The sequence below is a fragment of the Phaseolus vulgaris genome, chromosome 8 (genome assembly GCF_000499845.2).
Source record: "Phaseolus vulgaris cultivar G19833 chromosome 8, P. vulgaris v2.0, whole genome shotgun sequence".
In the NCBI taxonomy this organism is placed as follows: domain Eukaryota; kingdom Viridiplantae; phylum Streptophyta; class Magnoliopsida; order Fabales; family Fabaceae; genus Phaseolus; species Phaseolus vulgaris.
Window position 1 is genome coordinate 6859631 of NC_023752.2, and position 12279 is coordinate 6871909.

At 31.4% G+C, this 12279-nt stretch overlaps 2 protein-coding genes across 2 annotated transcripts; one reads left to right on the plus strand and one right to left on the minus strand.

The window, feature by feature from the left end:
* The first annotated feature begins 1595 nt into the window (after positions 1 to 1595).
* Positions 1596 to 5946, plus strand: LOC137826189 (E3 ubiquitin-protein ligase At4g11680-like). Its single transcript, XM_068632074.1, has 5 exons — positions 1596 to 2268; positions 3462 to 3581; positions 3673 to 3805; positions 4754 to 4903; positions 5424 to 5946. Exons 1-5 carry the CDS (start codon positions 1748 to 1750, stop codon positions 5589 to 5591), a joined length of 1092 nt encoding a protein of 363 aa, XP_068488175.1. The 5' UTR covers positions 1596 to 1747; the 3' UTR covers positions 5592 to 5946.
* A 2929-nt stretch (positions 5947 to 8875) lies between these two features.
* LOC137826071 (BON1-associated protein 2-like) lies at positions 8876 to 9599 on the minus strand. The gene has a single exon (XM_068631912.1). It carries the CDS (start codon positions 9507 to 9509, stop codon positions 9063 to 9065), a length of 447 nt encoding a protein of 148 aa, XP_068488013.1. The 5' UTR covers positions 9510 to 9599; the 3' UTR covers positions 8876 to 9062.
* Positions 9600 to 12279: the final 2680 nt, after the last annotated feature.

Below are 12279 nucleotides of genomic sequence, written 5' to 3' on the forward strand. Positions count from 1 at the left end.
TTTATAAATCTTTTGACTAGATGAAGGGACAAAACTAGTAATTATAAAAAATGTAAAACCAAAAACATCATTAAAAAGAGTGAAAGTTTCTCTGATAATTTTTTCCTATAAATATTTTATTATTTATAAAATAAAATAATAATATTTAATGTCTTAAAAACATAAAATATTCTTTTACATTTACAGAAAACAAAATGAAAAGGTTAATAAAAATGTTGCAAGATAAATTATTTTTGAAATATAAACAAATAGAACTTTAGTAAGATGAGATGCAAAAGTAAATGATTATAGTTTCTCAAAATAATTAGATAATTATTTTAACATCTTAAACATCTTTCATATAATCATTTGTGAAATTAATTTTAATTTACATAATTTCAATATGTGACAATATTTTAATATAAGATTTTTATAAAACTTACGTTTAATAATTGTTTAGTTAAATTTTAACCTTTTAAAATTTCTTAAATATTTTTTTTTATTTTTATAATAAAAAACTAAATGTTATGTCACATTTCAATGAAAATGTCTTATAAATATAAAATTTATTATTCCAATTATAATTTTCTACAGTTGAAATTTTCAAAAGGTCAAAATCCATGATTATAAGAATTTAGTTTTACAAAACATTGGCAAAATTAGACTTTGAATAAAAAAATAATTTTATTGAAAGAATTCTTTAAAATAAAATAAAAACCTATATATAAAGATTTTGAAAATAATTTTAGAGTATAAGTTGTATAATTAAAATAACATCTAAATATTTATTATTAAAATAAAAATTAATATAAATAAAAAAATTAGTTATTCAAGTTTCATCTTAAAATAATTATAATCTATATACAAAATCTTTTTCTTTACTTCTCTACCTTCTCTTTAAATTTCTAGCATCATCTTTCATTTATATTAACGACTAGAGACCATCTTTAAACTCTCAGTAATGACTAAAATTGCTCTATCATAACTTTTCTTATGGTTATTTTTTTTTTTAATTTATTCTACCTCCTCATATATATTTGTTTTAAAATTTGTGAGAATTGTGTGTTATAGGGAGAAAAAAATTGAAATCCATGTAAAAAAAAATCTTTTTGTAATATTATATAAATAAAATGGGAATGATATGTATATGAATGTTACACTATATTTAATTTAAAATTAAAAAATAATATTAACAATTTAAAAGGATAACAAATAATTAATTTAAAACTAAAATCACATAACTACAAATTAATGACAATATTTTTCACTTGAATACTTTTTCATAAATATTTTTAATTAAAGTTAGAGTTTGATGTAAAAAATTCTTGTAATGAAAGGATATATTAAATATCAAAGAATTTTTATAAGAAGAATCCAGTAACAAGTAAAAGTAACACTTAAACATGATTAAACTTGTATTTAATATAAAATTAAAATATATTTAGGAAAAAATTAAATTTATTTGACCAAAAGGCATTCAAATTGAAGTTTGTATATAAAGGAAAATAATTAATTTCAAAATATGAAATTAAACTAAATTTTGACCAAAAAAATTAGACATTGAAATGTAGAGATTTCTTTTTCACCCTATATATTGTGAATCATGTAATAATTGTGATTCAAGCGACAGAGAGAAAAGTCAAATTCAATTCTGACACCAAATCAAACCCATCTTTTTTTCTTGTGATTCCAAAGCTTGAAACTGAACTGTTCAAAAGATCCTTCTCAGATTCAATTCAACAAATCAAAACAAAATCTCACAAACCAAATGCAAAACTCTAGCGAATCTTCTCCAGCTTCCCCTGTGCCGGTGGACTCCGTGCCGTTCCTCCCACAGAGCCGCCGTGTCTCCCGCCGTGCGCCGCTGCGGACGGCGTCCAGCTTCTTCCGGCGCGCGAGCGGGCGGCGCCTTATGCTGGGAGAGGCTTCGGTGCGCGTGCGGGAGGCGGCTGCGGCGGAGGTGGAGGAGCGGCAGAGCGAATGGGCGTACTCGCGGCCGGTGGTGGCGGTAGACGTGCTGTGGAACGCGGCGTTTCTGGTGATCGGCGCGTCGGTGCTGTGGCTGGGCTCTGCGGAGGAGCCGAGCGTGCCGCTGAGGACGTGGATTGTGGGGTATTTGGTGCAGGGCATGCTCCACTCTCTCTGCGTCCTCATTGAGTTCCGAAGGAGAATGATGAGTGGGACCCATTTCCGTTCCAATGTACCAAACCATGTTCAATGGAGCTTCACTTCTGAAAGTGACCAAGAGTTTTATGCTTTCGAACCCACTCACCACGGTGATGAACACAGGTACCAACTCTTGTGATCATTTAATATACTCAGGATTATACAAAAAGTTCACTTATTAAAACATGTTTGTTTAATTAAAGAAATAATTTTAGTTCCACAAACTACACATTATTACAAAATGTTTATACACCATACTCTATAACTTGTATATGTAAAAATATTAGCTGGTAACAAGTATAGTTTAACTACAAATGTACAATATCAAGTTAAAAGTTGTGCATTATAGTAGTCAATTAAGGTTTTTCCTGACTATAATATTTTTTTATGTTATTATTGTATTGTAATTTTTAAGTACAAATACACAATCTATATTTAGCAGAGATTCATCCAATTAAATTGTAAAATTGATTGGATTTTAATTAAATTATTTCATAATTTTTTTTTATAGAAAAAACATAAAAATATATTTGGTAAAAAAGTTTGAAACTTGAGTTAAAGGAAAAATAGGAGAAAAAATGAATTTTATTTCTGTAGATTTGTTTATCTCTTTAATTTTTATATAGTGAAAGCAAATGCATTGTCATATTTATTCTATTTTTCGTTCTCGTTCGAACATGGTAATTGGTGGAAAGATGAAATTAATTTTGTTCAGTTTTGATCTTTGTTTCTTATTTATGAATTATGCTTTTCTCAAGTAGATGATTTTCTGTGTGAACTTCTCAAAATAGAAGAAAAGCGAAAATAATAGGATATATTTATTACTAGTCATGGAATAGATAGACCTCTAAATTGTGAAAAGGCAACAGTAGATGTCCTATTTCTCTGTGCAAACTCGTGATGAATTTAATGAGAAATTTGTGGTTTGAAACAATGCTTTGAAAGACAGTACACGTTATTTCACGAGTGTGTGGTTTTCGCCATCTGAATGTGTAAGAAGGATCATTCTGGACTATGCACGGTTAGAGTGACAATGAATGAAAGCGGTATAGAGGCAAGAAATGGAAATTAACAAGATTTAAATCATTCCATTATACATTGTTTCATGTCTTGATGCATTTTCATTCTCTACTATCCGTTCTACTTCTTCCAATATAAGTTATAACTTATAACCACATCACTAAATTCTGTTCATAATGAGAGTATCTTTTTGAGATTTATTTATGTTCTTCTGTATTTAGCATTTTAGGTTGAATGTAGAACTGTTTTTTTTACCTTATGCAAGTGCGTAAACTTATTGTTCCTTGTTTTGTCAGCATCATAAAACACATAGAGTCGGCAAATACCATGCTTTCATTTATATGGTGGACTGTTGGGGTCTACTGGGTAACTCTTGGTGGCCAGAGTTTGACAACGGATGCACCTCAGCTTTACTGGTTAGTTGGAATTTGTAACCATCATGCACCTCTCTTTGCACTATTCTGCCTTGCCCCATTTTGTAATCATCTTGTATGTTGTGTTATGCAGGGTCTGTATTGCATTTCTTTCTTTCGACGTTTTGATTGTACTGATCTGTGTTGCTGTTGCATGCCTTATTGGTATTGCTGTTTGCTGTTGTCTTCCATGCATCCTTGCTCTCCTGTATGCAGTGACAGATCAGGTAAATATGTTTTTTTCCTAATTTTAGATTTGGTCTAGAGGTTATGTTTAGATAACAAATTTTTAATGCCTGTTCATTTCCAAAATGGAGAAATGACTTTTCTAAATGAGTAGCAAGTGGTCAATATTGTCAGTCTATGCAGTTTTTTTGGCAAAATATTGAACAGTTCTTTTTTCTCAGAAAATGGAAGCAAAGCAAAATGCTCATATGTGATATGGTAGAGTCTTTCCTACTTCATTAGAGGGAGCAAAAACCGGTTAATATAGTCAATTAAGTAGTTTTTGTTTTGCTTTAGTGAAGCATTTCTATGATTTAAAAAATTGATTATATGGGCAGTTAATACTTTCATGGATATGTCTTGGAGGATATTGATCCTGAATAATGTCTTTCGTTATTGTATTGTCAATATTGATCTCTGTTGATATTAGTTCGTGTGCATTTTGAATCACGGGAGTTAAACTCTACCCTATTATTGACACTATCCAAATTTTATGCTATATGTTGGCTGTTATTTTCATTTAAACCAGAGTATCCTTCTCAAAGGTTCAATTCACAAGCTTTTAAACTAAGATGAGTCTGTTGAGTCATAGTATCATTATTTTAGCTTTGATCAGTGTTGTAGAATATCGCAGATAACTGTTGAAGAGCGAGTTTGTGTCCACGTTAAGTAGGATGAGTAATATAATAAAGAAGACTCGTAAACTTACAGCCTTATCGGGTTGGTGGTGATATCTTGATCTCTTTTATGTAATGCTGATTGTTATATGTCGTATCACTTCAAAAATTCTCTTTTGCCTCTCAGTACTTAAATCTCTATGATATTAACAAATTCATCAATATCGAATCATAGATTTATTTTCAATTTTGTTTCATCCCCTTTTTTGCATTCGTCATATTCTTTTCTCTCCAACCTTGTCATTCTTAGTTTTGACCTTTGATTGGTAACAGGAAGGGGCAACGAAGGAAGAGATTGACCAGTTGCCAAAATATAAGTTCAGAATAATAAAAGAAGGTGATATTGAAGAACCTTCGAGAGGAATAATGACCGAATCTGAGAGTGAGACAGCCACTGACCATGTTGTTGCCTTAGAAGATGCAGTAAGTTCCTAGTGTTTTTCAGAATAAAATGATCCTATCCTCCAAATGTTATGCTTTGAATATATTTCTTTTTCTGTTAAGATTTCTTTCTTTCCCTCGAATTCCAGCCTTAATTTTAAAATTGTCTCAAATTTCTTTACGCTTAACATTTGCACAATCATATCTAAATCGTGTCAAAGCAAATCTATGTTTAGATTATTATTGTTTTATTGTTCGAAGGAACTCCTCATCTTTTGGAAAAAGTTGTACCTTTTAAGGTACATTTAGAAGACTTGCACCAATAATTAAAACATGAACTAAAACTCTTTATATTTTTGGTGTACTCAGTCTATTTGAAATATAAATATCTTTGTTATTAAAGCCGAGGAGGCTACCTTTTTAATGCTTGGCATGCTTCACCAGGTAGCTGTATATTTTGATTGATGCTTTCACACTTTCACTTACTCAATTTGGAAGTGTAAAATTCAATTTTGCCTAAAAAATCCCACTTCTGACATGAATGATTGTGGTATAATGACAGGAATGCTGTATCTGCCTCTCTCCATATGATGATGGTGCTGAACTCAGAGAACTTCCTTGCAACCACCATTTTCATAGAACATGCATAGACAAATGGCTGCTAATCAATGCTACCTGCCCTCTCTGCAAGCTTGACATTTTGATTGGAAGCCACCATCAAGAAGTTTGAACAAGTTTCCTTTTTCATTGTATTGATTAGGAAAACAGAGCCCTTTTGACATCGCTATGCTTCCTGTGCTGTGTATATTTCTCCCATAATCATATTGGGAACAGGTTGTTTCCAGCTAAATGTGTATTAACTATTTAGAACATAAGCCTCACTTCAGCTTATGACATGGCCAGATAGACACCATGTCTTATATTAGAAAAATCGTATTTATTGCACAAGGTTCCATACCTGTTCTGTATAACTGTATCTCTTACGATGACAAGGTCATGGAGGCTTGAATGAGAATATCCAAATCCGTGTACATTGTTGGACCTATGATTTCGGTATAGCAAAATAAAATTTATCGTGATTACCATATGAAGTCTTCAAGATAAAATATATTTGCTACATTTCTTTTCCATGCATGGTTATTACATGGAATAATGTTGAAATTTCTCTTGATGGGTTTCTAATATCCAACTTTTTCTTGTCTGAGATCTTCTAGTTTCCTCCTATTTGGGGGAGCAATGCTTCCTCCTTATATTCTGTTTGCTTGAGAAGAGAGAAATATGTATGAAAATAAATTGGTAGAGTATAAAAGAAATTAGAAATACAGTAAAATTAAGAGATGTTTGGTCGAAAAGAAAAAAGAGAAAGGGTGAAAAAAAAACAGACAAATAAAAATAAAGGATATATATATATATATATGTATATATATATATAATATTATAAAAGTCCTATTTTTTTATAATTATTTTTCTTCTTAATGTTTCACCAATTCTATCCTTATTCATCATATCTTATTTTTTTCAACCAAATACACCACTATAACCAGTCTCTATGAATGTTCAAATCTTGTGAAGGTTGAGATATCTCTTGTAATGGTTTTGCCCTACTTCAACCAAAAGGTGGAATTCCTTCAACCTCCACGAAGGAAAATTGTTATGTTGTCCTCCTTTGCATGTCTAAGTTGTGGCTTGATAATTTTTTATTAAGCATGTTGTAAAGAGTATCAAACAATGTTGAATCCATTCACGGGGCATGTGTAAGGATGGAATATCAAGAGTTTGAATGAATAATACATAAATACACGGTCTTGAAGAGAGAGTAATTAAATTCACTTCAATAATACTCAACTACTTTTTTAGGCAAGTGGCCAAAAGGAGCCAACTCCTCTATTATGTACCTCATACCTAAAATAGAAAATTCACAAAGTTGGAACAATATAAATCTATTTCATTGGTAGGATGTATTATAAAATAGTTTCTAAAGTGTTAGCAAAAAGGATGCAAAAAGTTCTTCACAAGATTATCGACTTTAAGTAATCTACTTTTTTAGAAGGGAGAATCCTAGATGGTGTGATAGTGGCCAATGAAACCATTGATAAAGTTGGAAGAAGGAAGGAGAAATGTATAATCTTGAAAGTGGACTTTGAAAATGCATATGACTCAGTTAAGTAGGATTTTCTAATATATATGAAGTAGACTAAGATTTTACCCTAAATGATCAGATGGATAAAGGGATGTTTGGATTTATCACATGTGTCCATTCTTGTTAATGGAAGTCCTATAGAAGAATTTATATTAGAAAAGGGTTTGAGACAAGGGGACCCTTTAACTCCTTTCTTGTTCTTAATTGTAGCAGAAGGTCTGGACAGGGCTCTAAGACAGACAAAGAGAAATAATATGCTTATTGGTCTAAATGTAGGTCATAACAATATCAAAATCAGTATGCTTCAATTTGCTGACAAGGTTGTGTTTATATGCAAACCTCTTTTGGAAAATATATTGGTCATAAAAAGCATGCTTAGATGTTTTGAACTTGCTTCTGGTTTGAAGGTTAATTTCATGAAAACTAAGTTAGAATGGATCGGTATACAACATCCATAATTGCTTAGATTTCCTGAAATATTGAACCGCAGTACCATGAACCTATCCTTTACCTATCTTGGCCTACCAGTAGGTGGTAATCAAAGAAGAAGTTTTTTTTTTTTTTGGAATGATATGATTTTAAAAATAAAAAAGAGACTAGCAAAATGGAAAGGTAAACATGTATTCTTAGCGGGAAGAGTTACTCTGATAAATTTCGTGTTATCTACTTTACCCCTTTACTACTTATCTTTATTCAAAATGTCAGTCTGCATTTCAAAATAAATCATAAGCACACAAAGAGAATTCTTGTGGGGTTGGGACCATTAAGGTAGGAAAATAGCATGTGGGAGTTGGGAGATCATTTGTAAGCCTAAAAGAAATGGGGCCTAGGTTTAAAAGATCTACCATCTTTTAACAATGCATTACTAGGAAAGTGGACCTAGAGGTTGGGGAAAGAGGAAAAAGGTCTTTGGGTGGATATAGTGAAGTCAAAATATGGTACGTGGCGGTCTCTAGTAGAAGGTAAGGATAATTGAGATGAATCTATTTGGTGGAGAAACCTTAAGAAGGCCCGTGGACGGAGTGTTAGTGGTAAGTGGTTCATGGGTAACATTCTATGGAATGTAGGGGATGGAAATAAGATTCTGTTTTGGAAAGATTTGTGCCTAGGTGATACATCTTTAGCCTTTAAATATATGAAATTATTTGTCTCCAATTACGTGCATAAGCTCTTTGGCTCCTTGATTTCTTTTTGTTGAATTTGAAATGTGGTAACTTGAATCAGACTATTAAGTTTAGATAATGTGTTCTTTGTAGGGTTTTGAGAATTAAGTTATGTGTTTCCAAGGCATCAAATCTTTCGCTTTAGGAACCCAAAAGTTGAGGCATCTCTCCTAACTACATGAGGTGTGATGGGAACACGATGAAGATTTTGAATTTGGATTTTAAGCAAAAGTCTAAGGCGAGATAATGGTGAGCATAAAGAATGAAGATGGTAAATTCTATCATAAATTGAGAGGGGTAGGAGGACGTTTTTTTTTTTCTTTTGTTGTTTATGAAGGGGGTAATGCAGAGTTTGGTTTAGGAAAGCACTAATATGTTTTGTGGGAGATAAGTGGAGAAGTTTCCCTACTGATGTGAAACCTGGTTTCATATATACGTTTGTAGTGTGCTATGCAAATGCGAGTGTAAAGGTATTTTTTTTTTGCACTATCAAATTTTTTGTGTTTTTATCTATAAAGTGAGGTAGAGATGTTGAAAATTGTTTTATTTTATAAAAGAGTTGAAGACTGGTAAAGTGATTTTTATTTATTTATTTTTATTGTTATTAAATAAAATATCCATTTTGGTATACTATATACTCATTTCTTCCAAGTCTAATTAGAGACAAATATTAATACCTGAAATGAAGAGATTTAGAAAGTGAACAAACTACTAAAATACTTTACTTTTTATACATACTAGTGTCAAAAACTAACCATGGTCAATATGCTTAAATTATCAACTAAACACTTTACCTAATCAAGAAGAAGAAGAAATGTTCATCTTGGAATATTGAGAGGGAAGTTCAAGAAAACAGGAACCCCAGTAACAAGTCCTGCAGCATCATTCTCACCCACTGTCACTTGCATCCAAACCCTCTCAAATTCTTTTCAATCTCCACCATCGAACACGAAGATTCACACTCCGGTGGTGCCTTCACCACCCTCACTGAGAAATTGATGACCCCATTTCTCTTACCCTTCTCATCCCAAAGCCTATAACTCAAGAACTGCAAGCTATTTTCTGCCGCAAACCCTCCAAGGTTAAACTCAGAGACAGCTATTCGTGCTGCTCCAACACTTTTAACACCGAACCATGTCTTGCATTTCACCTCCAGCGTGATGCAGTTGGCTCCATCAACCAAGAACTTCTCGTTCCATGAAGGGTTGTTGCTCCCACCCTCTTCTTCTGTACTCGTTGTGAAGAATTTGGTGCATGATTGTGTGTGAACAACAACGTATGTGTCCTTTTTTATTGGTTTTCCGTTCATGCAAAGGTTTTCGGCTGATATAATCGTGATCTCCATGGTGTGATGAATGCAAGTGAGAAAAGACCTATGGGATTTAGGTTTTAGAGAGAAAGAATGGAAAGCTTAAGATAGAGAAGGACCATGATGTCCGAGATATGAAACGTGTGTGCTTATTTTCTTGTCGTTTAGAAATAGCTTTTATGCAGATAATATTATTTAATAATATTGGTGCTTGTTAGGTCTATAATTGGTATGCAGATAACAATATTCTTTTTTACAATAGTCAAGAAATTCCACTGTTGAATCATTAGACTTAATAGTTGACAGTTATATAAAATAGAGATATTAGTCTTTAACAAAATTCTACAAGAGAAATAGGAAGAAGACAAGTATTTAATATGAATAAGAAAGAATAAGCAGTATTGTATAAACAAAAATAATAGCGATGGATAAGGCATTTCAATTCCTCTTTTACGCGTAAAGATTTATAGACTTCGAGAATTCTTAGTCTTTGTAAACATTATGAATAAACTACAAGAAATTTAAGTTAAATTTTACAAGATTTAATATTCCACCCGTTGGTAGTTAAAACAGTTGTGTATACTCTGTGAGAATTAGGATCACATCTCACCGAATCCGGATAATGTTTCAATATATCATAATAACCATCTTAGAAAAAAGTACAATACGTGTTACGAAGTGAACTTTAAGCCTAACTTAACTCCATAAAACCGGCTCATGAGGTTGAGGTTTGCACCCACTTATATACAATGAATTATCCTCATCTCTAGTCGATGTGGGATCTCCAACACACCCCTTAGGCCGAGAGTGACAACAACTCGTGCGTGGGATAACATATTATGGGTGACCTGATAAACCCAACAAATACTCGTTAGGATAGGCTCGAAAATGGCTCTGTTACCATGTTACGAAGTGGACTTTAAGTCTAACTCAACCCCATAAAACCGGCTCATAATTTTTATCAGTTCTTAGTATACATTCCGAATATCGAACATTTACTTGATCGTCGGAATATCTTTTACAAGTCAGCCCTTAATCGAGAGTTAGTGTATGAAAAAAGGAATCTTGAAGTCCAAAGAAGCTAAAAAGCAACTTAACAACAAATATAATGTAAAACCAATTTCAGTTACTATCTAAGCTCACATTTATTTGTAAAAGTACAAATGTGATATATACATATATAAATTTCAACCAAGGAGGTGTAGTTGTTTTGTTGGAACAATATTTGATGGAGATCTTGCTTTCTCAGTCTGTCACTGTTTTGTTTTGAAGAAAATTAAAATTCTTTAAATTCTTATAAGAAAGCAAAAGTTGGAAAGTAAATTTCAGTGGGAATGGTCGTATTCCACCGAGTATAACGCAAGATTAAATGAATCTTTACTTTTCTAAATCAAAGTTGTTAGAATTTGGAGATTTTCTACAAAAAAAGTTCATTGTTCTTGCTTCTCAGTGGGCAAGTTTATCATCTCGGTGATGCAAAATTATAAACATATAATATTCCGTGAGAATAAAGAAAGTTTACGAGTATATTAATGTTAAGTTTAGATGAATCTTTAAGTAAATAAAATATTTCTTTCGTTTTTTTATTTTTCAGTCAAATCCATAAAAGAGTTTTTTAACATGAAAAGTAATAAATTAAATTATCTAACGTAGACCTTTGTGTATGATGATTTTTTCTGAAATATATGTTTGAGGTTCAGCATAAAAGTTGAGAAATCCATAAAGTATTCTTTTTAATTTAATTATTCTTTGTTGATAAAAAAATAATTATTTGATTAGAATAAAAAATATAATAAGTTGAGAATTTTAACTGAAGCTCTTCTTAAAGTAGCATTTAAAAGAATATTACGAACAAGTTATCAAAAAAACTTATTAATTTTCATAATAAATATTAAGTATGGTATTAAACATAATTTATAATGTTTAATGATGTTGAAAATATAACTCTGACTTGGATGATAAATGTTTGGTGCATGTGCCAAGACGAATCGTAGAGAATTATAATGTCCTTTGGCTTAACGTTCAAGAGAATGGAGAAACATGAAACTCTTCTTTTTCTTTTGCTTTTGTTTTTCTTTCTTGTGAGCGAAAACGTGGGGAAAAGTTATAACCAGAAAAAGGAAAGTGTGGTTAAATAGACAAGAAATAATGTTACAAAATAGTACTTGAGTTCTAATTTTCCAAGTACATGAACGTGTTTACATTTATATATGGACCATGAGGAATGTTACACTTTGGGTTTGCTTCATCAAACTTTTCTACAAAGAGAACGAAAATAAAATTTATAAATTAGGAATAATTTATATATAGATCAACTTATAAAAAAATATATTACTTTTTTGAAAAATGATTTTAACTTGTACACATGAGTTAATTTTAAATAATACGTAAAATTTATTTTAATAAAAGCTAACATATTAATTACAAAACATTTGTTTAAAAAAGAACTTTGTTTTAATAACATTTAAATTATACATAATAATTTATTTTAACATTTTTGTTTCATTAAAATACTTCCACTGGTGCAGAAAGGCAAAACAACGGCGGCTATATAACCGCATTTGATGAAAACGTAGTCTTAAATCGAAGAGATAAGAAAGCGACTATTTAGCCGCATTCGTAAATTCAATTTATAAATGCGGTTATTCATCATAACCACATTTATAAATTGCATTTACGAATGACATGTAGGGTTTCTTTTCTTTTTTGTTGTTGTTTGGATTTCTAATCAAAGTTTTCAACTTTGATTTTCGGTCATTATTTTAGTATTTTTTTTTATCTCTTGGTGCATCCATATCATACCTCT